At 42.5% G+C, this 25,918-nt stretch overlaps 1 protein-coding gene across 2 annotated transcripts in view; it reads left to right on the forward strand.

Moving 5' to 3' along the window:
- The window catches only part of xxylt1 (xyloside xylosyltransferase 1), a 75,426-nt gene that overhangs the window by 18,402 nt on the left and 31,106 nt on the right, over nt 1–25,918 (forward strand). Inside the window, exons 1-2 of one of the 2 annotated variants that reach the window (XM_064952323.1) lie at nt 426–503; nt 22,820–22,952. In XM_064952323.1, coding sequence (XP_064808395.1) covers nt 464–503; nt 22,820–22,952 — 173 coding nt within the window. In that variant the 5' untranslated portion in view covers nt 426–463. Of the gene's footprint in view, nt 1–425; nt 504–22,819; nt 22,953–25,918 lie in introns of those variants that run through there. The other variant, XM_064952322.1, reaches the window with a different exon arrangement.

The raw sequence follows: 25,918 nt of genomic DNA on the forward strand, positions 1-25,918 counted from the left end.
TCTTTTCAATGGGTTTTCTATGTGGATCTAGATTTCTAAGTCACTTGCTTGCAGTTCCTATCGCTTCCACTAGATGTCAACAGTCTTTAGAAATTGGTTGATGTTTTTACTTTGAGAAATGAAGAAGTAGCCATTTCCTATCTGGGTGGATAGCGAAGTGTACTGTTGTGGTTGGGGCGCACGACCTGAAAGCTCGCTCCACTTTGTTTTCGTCCGGTATTGAACACAGTTTATTCCTTCTAAAATAATATCGATTATTTACGTTTAAAAATACCTAAAGTTGGATTAGGAAAGTTGTTTGAAATGTTTGGATCAAGTTTACAGGTAACTTATTAGATACTTTGTAGTCATGTTGCGCGAGTTGGAACCGGTGTATTTTCTGAATCAAACGCGCCAAATAAATGGACATTTTGGGGATATAATGACAGAATTTACCAAACAAAAGGACCATTTGTGATGTTTAATGGACATATTGGAGTGCCAAAAGAAGAAGATCTTCAAAGGTAAGGCATGAATTATATCGTTGTTTCTGACTTTTGTGTCGCGCCTGGCGGGTTGAATTATGATTTTCATGTGTTTGTTTGATGGGGTGCTGTCCTCAGATAATAGCATGGTTTGCTTTCGCCGTAAAGCCTTTTTGAAATCTGACACTGTGGCTAGATTAACAAGAAGTTAATCTTTCAACCGATGTATAACACTTGATTTCTGAATATTTATTATGAGTATTTCTGTTTTTGAATTTAGCGCCCTGTTAGTTCACTGGGTGTTGTACGGGATTGGCGCGCGAAGGGATCACTAAGAAGTTAAGAATATTGTTCCAAAGTTCATTCTTTGGCTGTTAGAGTTTTTGGTGGCAAAGGTCGTCTGTAGACAAAGGCATTACTTTGATTGGTACTGAAAGGCAGAGAGGGGAAGTTTCCCTCCCGCTAATTTATGACAGGGTGTGAAGTTGTCATAAACCGGCCCAGCTCCCCCCTCTCCTGTGGCTGTCAGCCATTTGCCAAGCTGGCATCTTTGATCCTCAGCAAGCAGAGAGTCATTACAACAGATAGTCCGAGTAGCTGTTTGGTTACCTTGAACTATTTATCAGTCTTATGGCTTGGGGGTAGAAGCTGTTCAGGGTCCTGTTAGTTCCAGACTTGGTGCATCAGTATCACTTGCCGTGCTATAGTATAGAAAACAGTGTATGACTTGGGTGGCTGGAGTCTTTGACAATTTTGGGGGATTTCCTCTGCCACCGCCTGGTATAGAGGTCCTGGATGGCAGGGAGCTCAGCTCTAGTGAGTTGCTGGGCTGTATGCACTACCCTCTGCAGCGTCTTGCGGTTGGATGCCAAGCAGTTGCCATAACAAGTGGTGAATCAGCCAGTCAAGATGCTAACAATGGTACAGTTGTATACATTTTTGAGGATCTGAGATCCTATGCCAAACCTTTTCAGCCTCCTGAGGGGGAAGAGGCATTGTCGTAACCTTTTCACGACTGTGTTGGTGTGTGTGGACTATGATAGATCCTAAGTGGACACCAAGGAACTTTTAAAGCTCTCGACCCGCTCGCTACACTGATGAGAATGGGGCTTGCTCGGCCCTCCATTTCCTGTAGTCCACAATCAGCTCCTTTGTGTTGCTGGCAGATCTCTGACCTCCCTATAGGCTGTCTGATCAGCATAATAATGGTGTTGGAGTCATGCGTGCCCACGCAGTCTTGGGTGAATGGGGAGTATAGGAGGGGACTGAGCACAGATCCCTGAGGGGCCCCCATGTTGAAGGTCAGCCTGGCGGATATGTTGTTGCCTACCATCACCACTTGGGAGCTGCGCTTCAAAAAGTCCAGGATCCAGTTGCGGAGGGAGGAGTTCAGTCCCAGGGTCCTTAGCTTAGTGATGAGCTTGGATGGCACTATGGTTTTGAATGCTGAGCTGTAGTCAATGAACAGTATTCTTACATAGGTGTTCCTCTTATCCAGGTGGGAGAGGACAGTTTGGAGTTCAATAGAGATTGCATAATTTGTGGATCTGTTGGAGCGTTATGAGAATTTGAGTGGGTTAATGTGAGCCATGACCAAACCCAAACGGGATCTGCAGGGATTTTTTCTATTTTCTGCAGCGATTTATGCTGAAAATCTGGAATTCTGCGGAAAGCTTCTTTTTTTTGCCTCTAGTGTCGTAACATATCAATTGAAGTCGGAAGTTTACATAACTCTAGGTTGGAGTCATTAAAACTCGCTTTTCAACCACTCCACAAATTACTTGTAAACCAACTATAGTTTTGGTAAGTCGGTTAGGACATCTACTTTGTGCATGACACAAGTAATTTTTCAAACAATTCTTTACAGACAGATTATTTCACTTATAATTCACTGTATCACAATTCCAGTGGGTCAACTTAGTGTATGTAAATTATTCTGACATTTTACATTCTTAAAATAAAGTGGTGATCCTAACTGACCTAAGACGAGGAATTTTTACTCTGTTGAAATGTCAGGAATTGTGAAAAACTGAGTTTAAATGTATTTGGCTAAGGTGTATATAAACTTCTGACTTCAACTTTAATTGAATAACATTGGGAACATGGTTTAATTTAAATAAATGCTTGTGAACCTATGGTTATCAATGAACCTTTGGTTATCCTTCTACTAAATCACAGTCAAAAATAACCTCTACATTGACTCAACCTTTAATTCTTTTATCGTAAACTTTACCTTATGGAACAATATTATAGATAAATAAGTAGAGCGTCATCAGCAAAGTGCAAAGGCATATAAATACAAATTATACATTGATGGATCCATCTATAAATACATAAATACCAAATTGATTAGATTACCAATTCTGTCTTTTCGTTCCATTCATCATTCATTATTATCAAATTGCTTCAAACCAAAACATAGAAAAAGTGGTGGGTTTGGGGGGGTGTGACTGACATGCATTTTAGTGCTCAATGCTATTATAGTAGCATTTGATAATGTGAGACAAGTCTCTGTACATCCACTGAGGTCGTGGGAGGCACAGATGTATCGCCACAATGTGAGCTAAGGCCGGCATACTGTCCTGGCTAGCTGCCCACCAGTCCACTGCACTCACTTCAATAGCTTCTGCCTTGTCGATACCCATGCATGGTGCATTTGGAAAGTATTCAGACCCCTTGACTTTTTCCACATTTTGTTATGTTACAGCCTTATTCTAAAATTGATTACATAAAAAATACTTTATTTACATAAGTTTTCACATCCTTTGCTATGAGTGTCACGGCCGTCGAAAGAAGTGGACCAAAGTGCAGCGTGGTGAGGGTACATTTTCCTTTTATTTAAAATGTCGCCAACGAAACAACAAATGAAGAAACAACCGTGAAGCTTACAGGGCTATAGTGCCACTAACAAAAGTCAACTTCCCATACTGACTAAAGGGGAAAAGGCTGCCTAAGTATGATTCCAAATCAGAGACAACGAATGACAGCTGTCCCAGATTGAGATCCATACCCGGCCAAAACAAAGAAATACAAAAACATAGAACGCCCACCCAAATCACACCCTGACCAAACTAAAATAGAGACATAAAAAGCTCTCTACGGTCAGGGTGTGACAATGAGACTCAAAATTGAGCCCCAGTGCATCCCTGTTTCCATTGATCATCCTTGTTGTTTCTACAACTTGATTGGAGTCCACTTGGTGGTAAATTCAATTTATTGGACATTATTTGGAAAGGCACACACCTGTCTACTCAAGGTCCCACAGTTGACAGTGCATGTAAGAGCAAAAGCCAAGCCATGAGGTTATATGAATTGTCCTTAGAGCTCCAAAAAATGTATGCAACATTAAAGGTCCCCAAGAACACAGTGGCCTCCATCATTCTTAAATAGAAGAAGTTTGGAACCTGCAAGACTCTTACTAGAGCTGGCCGCCCGGCCAAACTGCGCAATCAGGTGAGAAGGGCCTTGATCAGGGAGGTGACCAAGAACAGGATGGTCACTCTGGAAAATCTCTAGAGTTGCTCTGTGGAGATGGGAGAACCTTCTCTCCAGCACTCTACAAATAAGGCCTTTATGGTAGAGTGGCCAGACAGAAGCCACTCTTCAGTAAAAAGCACATGACAGCCCGCTTGGATTTTGCCAAAATGCACCTAAATGACTCTCAGACCATGAGACAAAAGATTCTTTGGTCTGATGAAACCAAGATTGAACTCTTTGGCCTGAAACCCGGCACTATCCTTACGGTGAAGCGTGGTGGCAGCATCATGTTGTGGGTATGTTTTTCAGCGGCAGGGACTGGGAGACTAGTCAGGATCGATTGCAAGATGAACGAAGCAAAGTACAGAGAGATCCTTGATGAAAACCTTCTCCACAGCGTTCAGGAGCTCAGACTGGAGCGAAGGTTCATCTTCCAAATGGACAATCACCCTAAGCAGCACACAGCCAAGTTAATGTAGGAGTGGCTTCGGGACAAGCCTCTGAATGTCCTTGAGTGGCCTAGACAGAGCCCGGACTTGAAACCAATCAAACATTTTTGGAGAGACCTGAAAATAGCTTTGGAGCAACACTCCCCATCCAACCTGACAAAGCTTGAGAGGATCTGCAGAGAAGAATGGGAGAAACTCCCCAAATATAGGTGTGCCAAGCTTGTAGCATCATACCCAAGAAGACTCGAGGCTGTAATTGCTGCCAAAGGTGCTTCAACAAAGAACTGAGTGAAGTGTCTGAATACTTATGTAAATGTGATATTTCCCCCAATTTAATTTTTTTTTATAAATGAGCAAAAATGTCTTAACCTGTTTTTGCTTTGTAATTATAGAGTATTGTGTGTAGATTGAGGGGGGGAAACTATTTAGTACATTTTAGAATAAGGCTGTAACGTAACAAAATGTTGAAAAAGTCAAGGGGTCTTAATACTTTCCAAATGCACTCTATCTGTGCCACTCCTCTGCAGACACCTGGCTCGGAGAAGGGATGGCATGGACATAGTTCTAAATGTTGTTTTTTTGCGGAAACCACCTGGGCTGGCTCTAGAACAGTTAGTGACTTGAACAGGTGAAGGCAGAGGTGCTTGTCCAGCACTATCTGCAGCTTTATTGAGCACGCTGCCATGGCATACTGGCCCAGCAGCTCAGTAGTTTGAGGGTGTCAGCCATACTCAAACTGCATTTGCAGGTCCTCCAGCTTGCTGGTGATGTTGTGAGCCGTTGGCACAGAGGTCTCCTCCAGCTTTGTCAGGTTAGCCACTATCTCCACACTATGCTCCACAATGAACACTGCCTGTGCCTTCAGCTGGGCTTTGTGTTCCCTCAGCAGTGCACAATGTCCTGGGCACACATCACAGTTTCTGGTAAGTTCATAGTGAAGTCGGTGAACACATCCATGTACTCTGTCAGGGACTCCACAGCACATATCCAAGAGCCCCACATGGTCTGCACAGTATACACAGGCATCACAAGAGAGTGGCCATTTTTCAGAATGAATGGTCTCATGATCTTAGGTGCCCAATAATGTTTGTACTATGTTTTGTGCTGCTGACATGTTGTGTTGTACCATGTTGTTTTTATGTTGTGTTGCTACCATGCTGTGTTATCATGTGTTGCTGCCTTGCTATGTTGTTGTCTTAGGTCTCTCTTTATGTAGTGTTGTCTTAGATCTCTCTTGTTGTGGTGTGTGTGTTGTCCTATATTTAAAAAGTTTTAATTTTTTTATTTTAATCCCAGGCCCCCATCACCGCAGGAGGCCTTTTGCCTTTTTGTAGGCAAATCATTGTAAGAATATGTTCTTAACTGATTTTCCTAGGTAAATAAAGGTTAAATAAAAAATAAAGGTCCAGACGATGCTGGGGTGCTTGACAGAACACCACCTTCACCAGAGCACACAGCCTGTTCACGTCCTCAAATACCTCTGGAGAAACCTCCATCACCAGGCTCAGGAGATGGGCAAAGCAGGTGACGTGTCTAGAGTTTTGGAAGAGGCCCTTCAAGATGCCAGGGAAAGTCTTCTTCATGTAGCTAGCTGAGTCGCTTACAAAAGTCACACATTGTTAAAGTCAACCCCATTGTTGTTGAGGCTGGAAATGACCGCTTGAGACACCGTGGTCCAAGAAAGCCAGATCTGCTACCACCCACTGGCTGGAGTAGGATAGCGAGTGCACATCTTCCAAAGACATCGGTCGTCTCATCAAGGATGAAATGTCCTTTCCCTCTACAGCATCTTTGATGTCCTGTTCATATTGTGGATAGAGCTCGGGCAGCTACTCTGTATGCAGATAGGATTGCGCTGGGATAGACCCTCCCTGCTTGCAGTGTTTCTGAACATGGGGCCCCTTCTCGAGGTATGTCTGCATTGATTAATATTCGTTTGAACTTCTTTCTCTCAGCTTTAGAGGGGGTCTTTGCCAGACAGGAGGTCAGGATACTGATTTTGTTTGGACTGAAAAAGAATGTAGAAAATAAAGAACATTTGTCAAACTTGGAAAATTAAGATTTCTCCGGTTGAGTTCAATAGCAGGCCTATAGTGGATCTCAAGCTTTGAAGCTAAACACACACACTAGAGGTCGACCGATTTATGATTTTTCAACACCGATACCGATGGATCGGCCGATTAAAAAAATAAAAAATAAAAAAAAATATATATATATATATATATATATATATATATATATATATATATATATATATATATATATATATATATATATTTTTTTTTTTTTTTGTAATAATGACAATTAAAACAACACTGAATTAACACTTATTTTAACTTCATATAAAACATCAATAAAATCAATTTAGCCTCAAATAAATAATGAAACATGTTCAATTTGGTTTAAATAATGCAAAAACAAAGTGTTGGAGAAGAAAGTAATATGTGCCATATAAAAATATGTGCCATGTAAAATAGCTAACGTTTAAGTTTCTTGCTCAGAACATGAGAACATATGAAAGTTGGTGGTTCCTTTTAACATGAGACTTTAATTAATATAGTATTTATAGGACTATTTCTCTCTATACCATTTGTATTTCATATACCTTTGACTATTGGAGGTTCTTATAGGCACTATAGTATTGCCAGTGTAACATTATAGCTTCCGTCCCCCTCTTCGCCCCTACCTGGGCTCAAACCAGGAACACATCGACAACAGCCACACTCGAAGCATCGTTACCCATCGCTCCACAAAAGCCGCGGCCCTTGCAGCGCAAGGGGAATAACTACTCCAAATCTAAAAGCGAATGACGTTTGAAACAGTATTAGCGCACACCCAGCTAACAAACTAGCCATTTCACATTGGTTACACCAGCTATTAGGCTGATAGGCTTGAAGTCATAAACGGCGCTGTGCTTGCGAAGAGCTGCTGGCAAAACGCACGAAAGTGCTGTTTGAATGAATTACTACGGGCCTGCTGCTGCTCAGTCAGACTGCTCTATCAAATCAGACTTAATTATAACATAATAACACACAGAAATACGAGCCTTTGGGCATTAATATGATCGAATCCGGAAACTATAATTTCGAAAACAAAATGTTTATTATTTCAGTGAAATACGGAACCGTTCGGAATTTTATCTAACGGGTGGCATCCCTAAGTCTAAATATTCTTGTTACATTGCACAACCTTCAATGTATGTCATAATTACGTAAAATTCTGGCAAATTAATTTGCAATGAGCCAGGCAGCCCAAACTTGCATATACCCTGACTCTGCGTGCAATGAACGCAAGAGAAATGACACAATTTCACCTGGTTAATATTGCCTGCTAAACTGGATTAGTAGTTATAACTAGTGATTATGATTGATTGTTTTTTATAAGATAAGTTTAATGCTAGCTAGCAATTTACCATGGCCTCTACAACATTCGCGTAACAGGCAGATTACTCCTGGAGTGCAATGGTTAAAGTGTTGGACTAGTTAACTGTGCGGTTGTGAGATTGGAACCCCTGAGCTGACAAGGTGAAAATGTGTCGTTCTGCCCCTGAACAAGGCAGTTAACCCACAGTTCCTAGGCAGTCATTGAAAATATGAATGTGTTCTTAACTGACTTGCCTAGTTACAGTGGGGCAAAAAAGTATTTAGTCAGCCACCAATTGTGCAAGTTCTCCCACTTAAAAAGATGAGAGGCCTGTAATTTTCATCATAGGTACACTTCAACTATGACTGACAAAATGAGGGGAAAAATCACATTGTAGGATTTTTAATGAATTTATTTGCAAATTATGGTGGAAAATAAGTATTTGGTCAACAGCAAAAGTTTATTTCAATACTTTGTTATATACCCTTTGTTGGCAATGACAGAGGTCAAACGTTTTCTGTAAGTCTTCACAAGGTTTTCACACACTGTTGCTGGTATTTTGGCCCATTGCTCCATGCAGATCTCCTCTAGAGCAGTGATGTGATGTGAATAAAACTAGGCAAGTCAGTTGAGAACAATTTCTTCTTTACAATGATGGCCAAACCCGGACGACGCTGGGCCAATTGTGCGCCGCCCAATGGGACTCCCAATAATAGCTGATTGTGATACAGCCTGGAATCAAACCAGGGACTGTAGTGACCCCCGCAAAATAGCAGAATTGTTCAGGAGCCCGTAAAATGGCAGCTATCCATTGCAGTGCCATTCTATCCTTATATTAAAAATAAGCATCAAATGCAGAACTCGCTCTTCAGAATAGACGAGGGAGAGTACACAATGGAAATATTTCTCAGTAATTTAATTTAGCCCCAGAGAAATGAATCCTTTAGAAGTGTCTGATGTTTACCTCTGAAGTCCCAGGGGGTCTCTACAACATGTTCTGACCTGACTGTTCCTCTGGCCTCAACCACACCTGGCCCTTTTGTTAGAGAATTGGTTATGTTGTTTAGACAGCTCTCTATCACCTCCACACTCCATTCCCCCAGGGATCAGCAGAAACCTTGTCAAGTACTGAGCGTGGTTGATAAGCAGATCAGGTGCATAGAAACTATGAAATAACACATATGGAATCATGTAGTAACCAAAAAAATGTTAAACAAATCTAAATATATTTTAGATTCTTCAAAGTAGCCACCCTTTACCTTGATGACAGCTTTGCAACCTCTTGGCATTCTCTCAACCAGTTTCATGAGGTAGTTACCTGGAATGCATTCCTATTCACGTGTGTGCCTTGTTAAACGTACATTAGTAGAATTTCTTTCCTTCTTAATGCATTTGAGGCAATCAGTTGTGTTGTGACAAGGTGTGGGTGGTATACAGAAGATAGCCCTATTTGGTAAAAAGTTCATATTTTTTTTATAAAAACATTTTTTATTTCACAAGGCAAGGCAGTTAAGAACAAATTCTTATTTTACAATGACGGCTTACCCCGGGCCGAAACCTACCCTAACCCAGACGACACTGGCCCAATTGTGCGCCGCCCTATGGAACTCATAATAATGTCTGTTTTTGATACAGCCCGGGATGCAGTGCCTTAGGCCGCTGCACCACTCGGTAAGAACAGCTGAAATAAGCATAGAGATACGACAGTTAAGAACAAATTCGTCTTTACAATGACAGCCTAGGAACAGTGGGTTAACTGCCTTCGGGGCAGAACGACAGATTTTTACCTTGTCAGCTCAGGGATTCGATCAAGCAATCTTTTGGTTACTGGTCCAAAGCTCTAACCACTAGGCTACCTGCCACCCCGTGTGATGGTGTAGGGCACATATGTCAGAGTCAAGGCCCGCGGGCCACATCCGGCCCGCGAGAAGGTTTTTTACGGCCCCTGGGATGATCTTGATTTATTATTAGAACCGGCCCGCAGACCGCAGCAAGCCGGCAGCCCGCAGATCTTTTACACGCACCAATACTACATTTCCCACAATGCAACGGTGACGCACCGAGCAGTAGGCTGCTTCATTTCAATATTTATTGGCACAGCAGTCGTCAGCATCACAGTAAAATTAACTTTCAGATACCCATCAAAAATGGCAAAACGGAAGGTGGACACTGAGAACCGGGGTTTCAAACAAGGTGGGAGTCGGAGTATATGTTCACGGAGGTAGCTGGAAAACCTGTGTGTCTTCTGTGTGGAGAAAGTGTGGCGGTACTGAAAGAGTATAATCTGAGACGACATTATGAAACGAAACACGCGGACAAAAACAAGAATATGGACATGGAACAAAGGCTACAAAAGGCAGAGGAATTAAAACGAGGCCTCAAATCTCGACAGGCTCTGTTCAAAAAAGCCAAATCACAAGGCCAGGCTGCTGTCAAGGCCAGTTTTATTTTGGCAGAAGAGATCGCTAAATCAGCCCGGCCATTTACGGAGGGGATTTCATCAAAAACTGCATGATTAAAGTTTGTGACGAAGTTTGCCCAGAAAAAAGGCAACTCTTTTTAAATGTGAGTCTGAGCAGAAACACCATTGCCGAGAGAGTAGACCAGTTGTCCATCAATCTAAAAGAGCAGCTTGTGAAAAAGGGAAAAGATTTCATTGCATATTCCTTGGCTGTGGATGAGAGCACCGACATTTCTGACATTGCCCAGTTGTCAATTTTCATCCGCGGAGTGGACTCCAGCCTAAGCGTGACAGAGGAGTTTTTGGCTTTACGTCCTATGCATGGCACAACTACGGGGCATGATTTGTATGAAGAGGTGTCAAGATGTGTAAATGAGATGGAGCTGCCTTGGGAAAAACTCGTGGGTTTGACAACCGACGGAGCACCTGCGATGTGTGGACACAGGAGCGGACTGGTGGCGAAGATACGGGAAAAGATGCAAGAGGAAAACGCGACAGGTGAGCTGACAGCTTATCATCATATCATTGGCAAAATATGCGGCAGTGGGTGCTGCGGAGTTCGCCCGTTTCCTCCCCGACACAATGCCCCAGCTGCGCATCCAGGCTGCTCAAACGTTGTCTATGTTTGGCAGCACATACCTGTGTGAACAACTTTTTTCTTTGATGAACCTGAACAAAACATCACACAGAAGTCGACTTACTGCTGAACACCTCCACTCAATTCTGAGGATTTCCTCAGCTCAGAGCCTTACCCCGAACATTGATGAACTTGTGGAAAAGATGGGACACCACCAAGTATCACCCTCAACCTCAAACAAGTGAACATTACTGTGCAATCACATATTTAGAGTTTTTACTCAGTTCAAGTTTAAAAGTTAAAGTTTAATATTTGTTTTCACTGCATGTTACTTCTCCTTAAACAAAGTGTTGTTTTTGATTAATAGATTTTTGCACTTTATTTTATTGTATTTCAATCCAATTATATTTTAAAAATATTTCAGTTGAGTGGATGATAGAAAATTGCTATTATTGTTTTTTTCTTTGAAGTAAATTTAGCCCACTTTTGCTAAAATAGAAAATATAGGCTACTGATGGTGCCTTGAATACCGGTTTCTTTCATTTAATGTTCATGTTATGGGGATTTTTATATAAAGGAAATTTGTCTTTTGTGTCTGTTGAAAATTAAAGATTACTGACAGAGCCATAAGAAAATATTGCTTTATTTATCTGATCATATTGGAATATATTTGTTAGGTTTTCAGTAGGTTCAATTAGGTTCACTAGACTATATGCGTCATTTAAAAAAATTTCAATGAACATTCGAACAGTCCGGCCCTCGGCTTGTAGCTAAATTTTTTATTTGGCCCTCCGTCCATTTGACTTTGACACCCCTGGTGTAGGGCTACTACAGCATTCTGCAGCCATACACCATCCCATCTGGATTTGGGCTTAGTGGGACCCTCATTTGTTTTTCAACAGGACAATGACCCAAAGCACCTCCAGGCTGTGTAATGGCTATTTGACCAAAAAGGAGAGTGATGGAGTGCTGCATCAGATGACCTGGCCTCCACAATCACCTGACCTCAACCCGTTTGGGATGAGTTGGACCGCAGAGTGAAGGAAAAACAGCCAACAAGTGCTCAGCATATGTGGGAACTCCTTCATGACTGTTGGAAAAGCATTCCATGTCAAGGCAAATGGTGGCTACTTTGAAGAATCTCAAATATAAAATATATTTTGATTTCTGGAACAGATTTTTGGTTACTATATGATTCCATATGTGTTATTTCATTGTTTTGATATCTTCACTATTGTTCTACAATGTAGACATTTTTAAAAAATAAAGAAAAACCCTTGAATGAGTAAGTGTGTATAAACTTTTGACTGGTACTGTATGTTTTGTCACCATCTGAACAAATTATGAGTTTGGGCTCGCTGCCCGAAAGGAGTCCGGTCCAGGGCCAGCTCTTTCTTAAGGTAAAGTTGTTGTTGCACTGGGAACATGTGCACCCAACACAGAAAGTCTCATTCTCCATGGGCTGCTCTGAAAGGACTTCACGTTTTTCTATAAGCGGGTATGAAAGAGTTGTCGCTTGAGAACTTCAAGGAATCACAACGCAGTCACCAGGCCTTTCCACAGATGCTGGGAGGGGGCCTGTCTGCTCGCATTATTTCCTCTGCTCTCCCCTGGGGAGCTTGTTTCAGCCATTGAACCCTTCCCAACAGATCCATCAATACAGGCTGAGAGACCTGGGAAATAGGTTGGGCTATACCGATTTGGACTGAGCTGTGTTGGACAGCTGTGTGAATGATACCATTGGTCATGAATAGAGTTAGAAAGAGATTTGTCAATATATACTGCTCAAAAAAAATAAAGGGAACACTTAAACACAATGTAACTCCAAGTCAATCACACTTCTGTGAAATCAAACTGTCCACTTCGGAAGCAACACTGATTGCACAACATCATGTGAAATGTATTGTCAAATGGAATAGACCACAGGTGGAAATTATAGGCAATTAGCAAGACACCCCCAATAAAGGAGGGGTTCTGCAGGTGGTGACCACAGACCACTTCTCAGTTCCTATGCTTCCTGGCTGATGTTTTCGTCACTTTTGAATGCTGGTGGTGCTTTCACTCTAGTGGTAGCATGAGACAGACACAAGTGGCTCAGGTAGTGCAGCTCATCCAGGATGGCACATCAATGCGAGCTGTGGCAAGAAGGTTTGCTGTGTCTGTCAGCGTAGTGTCCAGAGCATGGAGGCGCTACCAAGAGACAGGCCAGTACATCAGGAGACATGGAGGAGGCCGTAGGAGGGCAACAACCCACCGCTACCTCCACCTTTGTGCAAGGAGGAGCAGGAGGAGCACTGCCAGAGCCTTGCAAAATGACCTCCAGCAGGCCACAAATGTGCATGTGTCTGCTCAAACGGTCAGAAACAGACTCCATGAGGGGGCTATGAGGGCCCGACGTCCACAGGTGGGGGTTGTGCTTACAGCCCAACACCGTGCAGGACGTTTGGCATTTGCCAGAGAACACCAAGATTGGCAAATTCGCCACTGGCGCCCTGTGCTCTTCACAGATGAAAGCAGGTTCACACTGAGCACATGTGACAGACTTGACAGAGTCTGGAGACGCCGTGGAGAACGTTCTGCTGCCTGCAACATCCTCCAGCATGACCGGTTTGGCGGTGGGTCAGTCATGGTGTGGGGTGGCATTTCATTGGGGGGGCCGCACAGACCTCCATGTGCTCGCCAGAGGTTGCCTGACTGCCATTAGGTACCGAGATGAGATCCTCAGACCCCTTGTGAGACCATATGCTGGTGCGGTTGGCCCTGGGTTCCTCCTAATGCAAGACAATGCTAGACCTCATGTGGCTGGAGTGTGTCGGCAGTTCCTGCAAGAGGAAGGCATTGATGCTATGGACTGGCCCGCCCGTTCCCCAGACCTGAATCCAATTGAGCACATCTGGGACATCATGTCTCGCTCCATCCACCAACGCCATGTTGCACCACAGACTGTCCAGGAGTTTGCGGATGCTTTAGTCCAGGTCTGGGAGGAGATCCCTCAGGAGACCATCCGCCACCTCATCAGGTGCATGCCCAGGCGTTGTAGGGAGGTCATACAGGCACGTGGAGGCCACACACACTACTGAGCCTCATTTTGACTTGTTTTAAGGACATTACATCAAAGTTGGATCAGCCTGTAGTGTGGTTTTCCACTTTAATTTTGAGTGTGACTCCAAATCCAGACCTCCATGGGTTGATAAATTTGATTTCCATTGATACTTTTTGTGTGATTTTGTTGTCAGCACATTCAACTATGTAAAGAAAAAAGTATTTAATAAGAATATTTCATTCATTCAGATCTAGGATGTGTTATTTTAGTGTTCCCTTTATTTTTTTGAGCAGTGTAGTATAATATATGAATGTGTCTAGACAACGTCAAAACAGCCTGATATGGAAGGTCTGTTGTGTCATGTCATGTGGCTACTACAACAAACAACACAGACAGTTAATCACAACACGTCACGCAGCATTATCATCCCTCTGAGGGGTAAGCCCCCTTTTTTTCAGGGAATGTATGGCAGTTCCTATGAAGATATTCTTAAAATGGACTTTAGTCTGTACTATTCCACAGTGAGACTGTTATTCCATATAAACTGCAATAACAACACAGTTCTGTGTTGTTTTCAGCGTGGTTCAATGTCTTTTTCTGTCCCAGTTACAGTGAGTTCATCAGATGGCTGTCAATGCATTGGTGATTGGAAAGTCATTGTAATCATATCTCAACAGTGATAAATAAATAATAGCCTTGCTTTCATTTGTTACAGTGTACATTGGAAGAGAGTAGAGGTGGGAGACGGGTCCTTCGGCTCAGCTTTGCTGTGGAGAATGAGACCAAGATGCAGCTGTAGTGTCACTTTCGCTGACCTACATACAGCCTCCTCTGATTTCAGCTGAGTGGGTTGTTGGAAGGAGGGGAGGTGGTGTGAGCACTTTCACTCCCCTCAGTAATTGTCCTCCTCACTACTACTTGTATCTCGACAAGTGTTGGGGAAGCTATTCTTAAAATAGTTTACCAAGCTACCAATTACTTCACACCCTTAAGAAAATATAGTTTACTTAACTAAAGGTACTTTGAAAAAGTAGTTCAGTAAATGCAAACTACTTTGATATTAAATCTGAAATTGCAAAAACAGATCACTTTGGGGTCACATGTCACTTAGCCTATTAAACACACAAGTAATGTTTTAAACCTGTAATATATACATATATTTGTTTTACATTTTGTATATATAATAATAATTATAATATATATATTTTTAACCTGTTCTCTCCAATTTTGTGATATCAAATTGGGAGTTAGTCTGGTCCCTTCGCTGTAACTCCCATACGTACTTTGGAGAGGCGAAGGACGCTGGAGGAGTGTGCTTTTCAGGGATGAATCCCGTTTTCAATTGTACCGGGCAGACAGCGTTGTGTGGGTGAGTGGTTTGCTCATGTCAACATTGTGAACAGAGTGCACCATGGTGGCGGTGGGGTTATCGTATGGGCAGGCATAAGTTACGGACAACAATTTCATTTTATCGATGGCAAATTGAACTCTCCGAGATACCGTGACGAGATCCTGAGGCCCATTGTCGTGCCATTAATCTTCCGCCATCACCTCATGTTTCAGCATGATAATGCACGGCCCCATGTCGCAAGGATCTGTACACAATTCCTGGAAGCTGAACATGTCCCAGTTCTTCCTTGGCCTGTATACTCACCAGACATGTCAACCATTGAGCATGTTTGAGATGCTCTGGATCGACGTCTACGACAGCGTGTTCCAGTTCCCGCCAATATCCAGCAACTCTGCAAAGCCATTGAAGAGGAGTGGGATAACATTCCACAATCAACAGCCTGATCAACTTAATGTGAAGGCGATGTGTTGTGCTGCATGAGGCAAATGGTGGTCGCACCAGATACTAACTGGCTTTCTGATCCACGTCCCTACATTTTTTTCAGGCATCTGTGACCAGCAGATGCATATCTGTATTCCTAGTCATGTGAAATCCACAGATTAGGGCCTAATGAATTTATTTCCATTGACTGATTTCCTTATATGAACTGTAACTCAGTAACATTTTTGCATGTTACGTTTCTATTTGTTCAGTGTGTGTGTGTGTGTTTGTGCATTTGAAAATTATTCGGACCCCTTGACTTTTTAATGTTATTCTAAAATTGATAATGACAAACCAAAAACTGTTTTTTAGACATTTTTCTTTACGTGTATTCAGACCCTTTACTCAGTACTTTGTTGAAACACCGTTGCCAGCGATTGCAGCCTCGTGTCTTCTTGGGTATTGACACTACAAACTTGGCACACCTGTATTTGGGGAGTTTCTCCCATTGTTCTCAAGCTCTGTCAGGTTGGATTCGGAGCGTCGCTGCGCAGATATTTTCAGGTCTCTCCAGGAATACTCGATCAAGTTCAAGTCCGGGCTCTGGCTGAGCCACTCAACGACATTCAGAGACTTGTCCCAAAGCCACTCCTGTGATGTTTTGACTATGTGCTTAGGGTCGAGGTCCTATTGGAAGGTGCAGAAATGTTTTGGTACCCTCCACCAGATCTGTACCTCGACACAGTCCTGTCTTGGAGCTCTACGGACAATTCCTTCGACCTCATGGCTTGGTTTTTGCTCTGACCAGCACTGTCAACCAAGTCTCATAGCAAAGGGTCTGAATACTTACAGTGGGACAAAAAAGTATTTAGTCAGCCACCAATTGTGCAAGTTCTCCCACTTAAAAAGATGAGAAAGGCCTGTAATTTGCATCATAGGTACACTTCAACTATGACAGACAAAATGAAAAAAACAAATCCAGAAAATCACACTGTAGGATATTTAATGAATTTATTTGCACATTATGGTGGAAAATATGTAGTTGGTCAATAACAAAAGTTTATCTCAATACTTTGTTATATACCCTTTGTTGGCAATGACAGAGGTGAAACATTTTCTGTAAGTCTTCACAAGGTTTTCACACACTGTTGCTGGTATTTTGGCCCATTCCTCCATGCAGATCTCCTCTAGAGCAGTGATGTTTTGGGACTGTTGCTGGGCAACACGGACTTTCAACTCCCTCCAAAGATGTTCTATGGGGTTGAGATCTGGAGACTGGCTAGGCCACTCCAGGACCTTGAAATGCTTCTTACGGAGCCACTCCTTCGTTGCCCGGGCGGTGTGTTTGGGATCATTGTCATGCTGAAAGACCCAGCCACGTTTAATCTTCAATAACCTTGCTGATGGAAGGAGGTTTTCACTCAAAATCTCACAATACATGGCCCCATTCATTCTTTCCTTTACACGGATCAGTCGTCCTGGTCCCTTTGCAGAAAAACAGCCCCAAAGCATGATGTTTCCACCCCCATGCTTCACAGTAGGTATGGTGTTCTTTGGATGCAACTCAGCATTCTTTGTCCTCCAAACACGACGAGTTGAGTTTTTACCAAAAAGTTATATTTTGGTTTCATCTGACCATATGACATTCTCCCAATCTTCTTCTGGATCATCCAAATGCTCTCTAGCAAACTTCAGACGGGCCTGGACATGTACAGGTGGGACACGTCGGGCACTGCAGGATTTGAGTCCCTGGCGGCATAGTATTACTGATGGTAGGCTTTGTTACTTTGGTCCCAGCTCTCTGCAGGTCATTCTCTAGGTCCCCCCGTGTGGTTCTGGGATTTTTGCTCACCGTTCTTGTGATCATTTTGACCCCACGGGGTGAGATCTTGCGTGGAGCCCCAGAACGAGGGAGATTATCAGTGGTCTTGTATGTCTTCCATTTCCTAATAATTGCCCCCACAAACCAAGCTGCTTACCTATTGCAGATTCAGTCTTCCCAGCCTGGTGCAGGTCTACAATTTTTTGTCCTTTGACAGCTCTTTGGTCTTGGCCATAGTGGAGTTTGGAGTGTGACTGTTTGAGGTTGTGGTCTGTGAGAGCCTGAAATCTTGCTTGTTTGTAGGTGACCAAATACTTATTTTCCACCATATGTGATTTTCTGGATTTTTTTCTCATTTTGTCTGTCATAGTTGAAGTGTACCTATGATGAAAATTACAGGCCTCTCTCATCTTTTTAAGTGGGAGAACTTGCACAATTAGTGGCTGACTAAATACTTTTTTTGCCCCACTGTATGTAAATAAGGTATTACTGTTTCTTTTTATTAATACATTTACAAAAATGTATACACACACTCTTGCAGGGTTTTTCTGTATTTTTACTATTTTCTACATTAACACATGTGGAATCCTATAGTAACCAAAAAAGTGTTAAACAAAGTAGCCACCCTTGTAAAAGACTGTTGGAAAAGCATTCTTCATGAAGCTGGTTGAGAGAATGCCAAGAGTGTGCAACGCTGTCATCAAGGCAACGGGTGGCTACTTTTTTGTTTACTATATGATTCCGTATGTGTTATTACAGGCGACAGTGCAGCCTAGTGGTTAGAGCATTGGACTTGTAACCGAAAGGTTGCAAGTTCAAATCCCAGAGCTGACAAGGTACAAAATCTGTCGTTCTGCCCCTGAACAGGCAGTTAACCCACTGTTCCTAGGCCGTCATTGAAAATAAGAATTTGTTCTTAACTGACTTGCCTAGTAAAATAAAGGTAAAAAAATAAAATAAAAATTACAGTTATGTCTTCACTGTTATTCTGCAATATGGAAAATAGTAAAAAAAAAAAAAACCCTGCAATGAGTATCTGTGTCCAAATGTTTGACTGGTACTGTATATATACTGATTAGTGTTTCTAGTGGTTAGCTAAACACGCTAAATGGCAAAAAAAAGTTATGAAGTACTGAACTACCACCAACCTACTGCAAAATGTAGTTAAATCACTAGTTGAACTACATGTAGTTCACTTTAACACTCATTATCACTGATCTAGACCCACTGATGAGTCCTTTTGTTTTCAGAGAGAAAAAACACAGCTGTACAAACATCACTGATCAGCACTAGATTGTGTTTAGGAAGTGAGTGCGGGTCATTGAGTCAACAAAATTGTTGGAATATACAAAATGTTTCATTTCATTTTGTCTGTCTTCTTTAGCTGTCCCCTAGCACTTTAAATAGTCTATGATGTGGCTGGGTTAGGTTTGAATAGAACACAGTATATAAGTCTTGAAACGTAAACCAACAACATGTTAGTACGTAGTATTCCCTAAACAGATTGCCTTCAGTCTGTCCCCAGAGATTTCCCACTATACATGACAACAAAATCTCTTTGAACAACATAAAAATAGACTAATGGCCATTTGGTTTGTGATGCTTTTGGTGTGGTGGGGGTGGTAGAAGAAAGCTACAGTATGTGCATGGTGCTGTAATTCAGCTGTTAACCCATAGGTAGAACATAAGGGATGTCATCGACTTGACCCCCCTTCAGCGCCCAGGGGTTTTCTACCCATGGGCGTACCTAGGTCGAATAGGCCATACTCAATGTTTTAACTGTTCATATAAGGCCGGGTAGTTGGACCTTAAGTTATGAGTCATAACCACGTTGACCCATGTTCAGTTATGCGAGAGTAAGTAAGGTCCTCTTTTGCTGCTGTTGTCATCTTGATGTTGAGACACTACAGACAAGACAGAAACAGTGTAATGCACTCGCTGCTTCGGGCTGTCACGTGTGCTCCCTCTCCGGCCTCTAGGTCACCAGACTGCTCATTATGGCGCTCACCTGTCACCATCGTTACGTACACCTGTGTGTCGTCAGACTCACCTGGACTCCATCACTTTCCTGATTACCTGCCCTATATATGTCACTCCCTTTGGTTCCTTCCCCAGGCATCATTGTTTCTGTTTCAGTTTGTCTGTGCATTGTTTGTGTTTCTTGTTTTGTATTATGTTTCGTTCATTAAATGTATTCCCTGAACTTGCTTCCCGACTCCCAGCGCACACGTTACACGGGCGGACTCGTAGCCACCTAACCGTCTTAAAGGAGCAATCACCACTTGTTTACATCAACATATATAGCCTCAAAACATGATTAAAACAATAATTGTAATATCATGGACGGTCAGTCCTTGCATTCATAGTCTATACATTTGAGAGTGGTTACATTTCTCCATCCCCATCCCTCAGCTTTTTACTGGAACAGGGGCAGGGAGGACACTGTTATGGTTTCTACTGCTGACTGCCTCTTTATCTCTGACAGACAATGCAGCCCGCAGCTACTACGCTGTATAGAAATAGATAAAACTGGGATGGATAAAGCCTCGTTCTCTTTTTATCCAATATATGAGTAATTGAAAATGGCGCATCACATTGCTGGCCTGAAGCATAGTGAGAGGGGAATGAGGCAAATTGTTGGTAGCTTTGTTGGTCATAGTGGATTATGTTATAAAAGGGACTGGTTCAAAATCAATGTACATCTAGTCACATCAGACAAATAAAACAGAAGATCAAAATATGGCATAGGCCTATATGATCTCGAGATCAGGTGACCACACCTGACATATTTTCTTTTAAATAAGAAAAGGCTTTAGTAGAAGACCAAGTCTCCTCCCTCCCAAACCCCAAGCCCCCCTTTAATGCCGCCTACTTTCCTCAGACATAATGTTCTCTGAAGGCATGATTAAACAAAGCAGTCATCATGGCCCGCCGAGGCGTGGTCCATGGAGACGCTCGGCTGGGCGCCGGAGGTGGGCCATGGCGGTGAACCCTGCTGTGACCCCTACAGTTCTGGGAATTGGTCTCTCCCGCCGGGGAAACGAGGCCGACTGAAATGAATCCGAGTTGGCCGAGCACAAACGCTCTGTTATCCTGCACTGTAACGTTACCCAAGGCACCAGCCAGAGAGCCCCCAGCTCTTCCAGAATTCCATCAGTATTAATAGAGAATTTGATTTGAAATCACGTTTGTTTTTTAGGTGATTCTGCATTGCCTGTCAGCATTAAATGGTGTCATAATAGCAGTCAATGATGGTTAAGCGAAGCGGCAATGGAAGAGTGTGAGTAAATGTGACTCTTTGCCCCTGTGGTCTTTTTATGCTTTATGTGGTTATATCATAGCTCAGCCCAATGTTGTATCAGCCAAAGACTCTTCCTGCTTTCCCCTGTCCCAAAGCAGGCCGTCTAAAGCCCCCTCAGAACTAACAAAGTCAGCGTTCGCCGGTCGGGGGATGACGCTCCACCACTCTACCTCATGAAGGCATTGTAAAGGGGACTGCCTTGTTTAAAGAGTCAATCTGAAGTTGAAAAAATTAAGGGTTTTCCCCACCACTGTTTAGCAAATAAACTGTGATGGGGCTGGAGAAATGTAACAGCTCTCAAATTCATAGGGCTATAGATACAAGGACTGAACATCCATGATATCAAAATTATAGTTTTAACCATGTTTTGAGGCTATACAGTGTGTGTTTACATTTTCTTTGTTTATAAATATTGGAGTAAAACAAGCTTATTTTGGGTTCTGATGGGGTACAGCAGTTGACAGTATGCTCATGAGGCATTTCTAAGTTATATTCATCAAGAATCAATGGTACATATCATTGATTCAAGTCCACAAATGTATTTAGCAACTGCGGATTGCCCCTTTAAAGAGCAGGGGAGAAAACGACTGACCATCTCTGCTGAGTTTAGTTTCCGCTGCTTGTTTGGACAGAGACCGGCCCTAAAATATCTCTCTGGCCAAAGCCTCTGTGGAGAGCCCACTCTAGCCCAGCATTGTTCTGGTTTCAACAGGCTTAGTTTAGGCCACTTGTTTTCCCTTTTCCATATGCAGGCCCATTGTCTGTGCAGTCTGCCCTCTACAGGCCAGGGGCCCCGAGCTCCATTGTGGCCTCAACTCTGAGATTGGGACAGACACGTTTGATTAAAGTGCATGCCACTGTCTGATATCAAGAAGCTGGAAAACTGTTTCTTGTTAACTGAAATTGCATGGTTTGTCTTGCTTTACTTAGGCAGCGATTACTTGTACTTTTAACACTCTACAGACACTTAGGCTGCATTTACACAGGCAGCCCAATCAGATCTTTTTTTTTAAATAATTGGTATTTTGACTAATCAGATCAGCTCTTTTGCCAATTATTGTGGAAATTATCAGAATTGGGCTGCCTCTGTAAATGCAGCTGTAGTCACTCCAGTTACCAGGAGAGACTTATCTGTTCATTGTTACACCTTCCTGTGTTTTGCTGGTTGGCATGGCAGTGAAAGGTTAGGGTATACTTAAGGTGCAATGGACACAATACTGTGCTTATCTCAGTTGACCAACAGAGCAGTATCAATCAGTGTCAATCTGAAAACCATGCCTTGGGTCTTGGCATCTTGAACTACAGATGTTACTCACAGTTTCATATATTTTATAATACAGTTAACGAGTGGAATAGTAAAATAGTAATTTGAAAGTACAAGAAAATTATCTAGATACACTCTCAATGGATCTCCCCAAAAATTATCTGAAAGTCCAAAAAATTATCTAGACCACGTACACAGATGGCACAAAAACCCAATTCGCAGTAGTCCAAGAAAGTGACAAAAAGAGACTGAAGAATGCGTGATCGAGAGGGACAGAGAGCAGTTGCTTCGTGAGTTATCTCAAACTAAAAAAATACAGGATCTGAGTGATTGATAGTTTGTATTCAGCTGTCATAAAATGCCTTATTTACTTTGAAAACTACTAAAATAGTGATTTTGTCAGACAGCAGCAGCTCTATATAGATGATGACTTGGAATGAAATAATAAAGTCATCAAATTAATCAAATGTAATATACACCTGAAATATTTTATTAAAGTAATGTAAATAAATTATTGCTAATAAGTGATATGCAGTAATGGGCAGTCACTACCATCATGGGACTTTTATTTTTTATTCTGTGTTACAGCATTTAACACACAATCCATAGTGTATTTAATTAAATAAATTATAGTTTTTTAAATTCGGAAACCGTGATTATTTTTGCATAATTGAACCAAAACGGAACAGACTTGAAAAAGCACTGATCTCTCAGCACTAATAGCTGATATTCTTAGCCGATATGATGTATCGCCAAAATAATCTGCTACTCAACAGGTGCTATCAAGAAGTGTTAATTTCTGAGTTATGTTTTTAACTCTGTTTCAGATCTGCAGCGCATTGTACAGCTGGACCTGGATCTGAAGTACAGGAGCAACATCAGGGAGCTGTTTCTGGAGTTTGATCGATTCCCTCCCGGAGCTGTGATCGGCATCGCCCGAGAAATGCAGCCGGTATACAGGTATTCAACACACACACACATGTGCGTGCACACATTAAACGCAAGGACTCGTGGGGTTGGAAAGGATCACAGTGTGTTATTTAACCATTTGTTTCACTGCCACAAAAAACTAAGACCATTTACCATCACTAAAATCTATTTCTTAAACCGTGACAAACAACATCACAGTACTATTTGAGACATGAGAGCAGACCTGAACCGCTGAAGCACATTGCTTTGAGTGGCAGAGAGGCAGAACTTGTCGATATGTTCTTGTGGTCAGTCGATGCTAGTCTGTTGAAAGTGGGGCACTCTAAAAGCTGGAATTGACAGGGACTCTTTTGAGTTCTGAGTGCTCCCTTGCTGTGCGTTCCCACCAAAGTGACAGTGACAGGAGCTGGCAGAGAGGAAGTTCGCTCAGAGCCCTGCTGTCGAGGGTTGTCCATATGGAAAGGGGAAGTGATGAGAGGGACGTTGGGAGAGACAGATGTGTGGAGAGTCTTGCTGAGGAGGAGGTTGGAGATGGGGGAGGGGGACGGACGTGAGCGGCAAAAGGAAACGTGTGTGTGCACGATACACGTGTGTTTATGATACGACATTCTGAAGGTCAGTGTTTTTTAGGTTGCAACAACAGGAAGCACTGTGCTCCTGTGCTCATCGGTGCTGCCTCTGTTCACTGGAGGACAGTTCCCATTCCAGCAGGCAGTCGCTGTGTTCTCCTCTCCCCCCTCCCCTATCCTCTACGTCTCTCCTCCACTTTCCTCTGCTCTTATCCAAGCTCATCACATCAGCCTGCCTGCAGGCTCAAAACACATGCTCCATGAAACCCTGCAGACCTTGTAGAGGAGAGATGGCTTATATGAAGTCAGAGGTAATTAGTATAAAACACATCTTGTGATTTAAGATGCCAAATCACATCTTTGGCAAAACCACAAGAGCCTATGTTTCTTGGAAGAATCCAATTTGTGTGTGTGTGTGTGTGTGTGTGTGTGTGTGTGTGTGTGTGTGTGTGTGTGTGTGTGTGTGTGTGTGTGTGTGTGTGTGTGTGTGTGTGTGTGTGTGTGTGTGTGTGTGTGTGTGTGTGTGTCCAGTGTCCACATCCACTGCTAAATTACTTTTCCGTATCATCTTTATCTTCTCACCTTAATCCCACAGTAAGTAGCTCTGCCATAAAATTGTGTGTTTGCAGGGGAAACTATTTGAACAGTTGCACTAAGATAAACAGGCTCCTCTGTAGTACTTAGGAGGCAAACAGAGAGACAATGTTTTTGATCAAACAGAAAATGTATTTATAATTTATAGTTACACAAATGTTGTCATCATCAACACGCTCTGGGGAAGTTTCACAACGCTTTTCTAAATATGTTTCAACTACTCTGATGTAGCCAGAATACATCTGTCTCATAACAACTGATTCAGACTCGCCTCATATTGCTTAGTCTCCTTTGACTTGAGTAAATCTGTTAACTGTTCGTTCACACTGTGTAAACCAGCCGGCAACAACTTAAACATGCCATTGACACCATCTCCCCTAGGTGGTATTAGAGACGGCTAATAGTCTGAGCTCATGGTTTTGTTTTCTATCCCTCTCCTTCCCTCGCTCTCCTTTCTTCCATCTCTTCTATCCCTCCATCTCTTCTATCCCTCCATCTCTTCTATCCCTCCCTCCCTCCTTCCCCTCTTTCCAGACGCTGTAGCTGGAGAGGGAATACACAGCGCCAATTGTTTTACCCCCTACCAAAACAGATGTATCACGCTTCAGAAATGTGCATACCGGCACATCCCGTAAAAAGCCGTAAACATCCTTTAGTCAGTGTATGTTGAGTCAGTAAGTGTTCTCTATAGAATGCCCCATTTACCGTTATTATGTGAGTGAAGTAAGGCGTTAGAAAATCATTGGGGGCAGGAAGCCTAGCGATTTAAGAGTGTTGGGCCAGTAACTGACAGGTTCTGTCAATGTGCCCTTGAGCAAGGCACTTAACCCTAATTGCTCCTGTCAGTCGCTCTGGATAAGAGCGTCTGCTAAATTACAAAAATATATTTTTAAAGAAAGTAGTGTAGAAATGTTAGCTTGAAATGTCTGAGACAAACTGATATAAGCATTGATGGATGCTGCCTAAGGAGAAGCAGGCTCCCAGAACACAGTGCTGTGAATTTCATCCAATAAGATTATTTAATGTGTGATTCCACTCTGAACATCCTCCCTTCTCCCCCTGTATCTTGGGCTGGAGGGAGGGAGGCAGTGTGTGTCAATGGCCCTGGAACCCACACACAACAGTATAATACAGAGTAGGGAGAGGCTCACCTGTACCTAATGCAGTGTATAGTGTACACTGAGGGTGTTTCTCTATGCATATTGCCGTGCTCCACACTCTCATGCTCCAAGTGTATTCTCCGAGGACGTTCTCTTCAGTACGTTCTTGTGAGGACGAGAGTGTGAAGAACGCATAAAACATTACATTTGAGAAGCACTCCCTCTCCTGTATGACCTTCGCCGCATCTCCCCATTCACTGAACCTTCTTCCAGCCAGAACAATGGCAACAATGGAGACGAAAAAAGATATACACAAAGCAAACATTTTTACTTCATAACTATCAGCTAGCTATATGTGAATCGTATTAATGTCGCTAACCAGATAGTATAACAGGCAAAAATGACCTAAAACCAATGTTATCCAAGGTAGATGTCAATTCTTCGTGGGTAGTTAGCCACAAATAATTGTTAGCTAGCTAGCTATCTCACTAGGGAACAGTAGTAGCTAGCCAGTTAGCTCTATTGATTTACTATGGGCTTGCGACCTACAGTGGGTATTGTAGGCAGGTAACCATGCCAAAATGAACATAGTATGTATATATTAACATATCAAGCTAAAATATTGTAGTCTGGCAACATGTGATATGTGAATAGGCAACATTTCATTCTGAAGTCTGAGTGTATTTTCTCTCACTTCAGCTCAAATAATGGCCACCATTGATTTCATGAAAAT

This window comes from Oncorhynchus masou, chromosome 31 (assembly GCF_036934945.1).
Source record: "Oncorhynchus masou masou isolate Uvic2021 chromosome 31, UVic_Omas_1.1, whole genome shotgun sequence".
Lineage (NCBI taxonomy): Eukaryota > Metazoa > Chordata > Actinopteri > Salmoniformes > Salmonidae > Oncorhynchus > Oncorhynchus masou.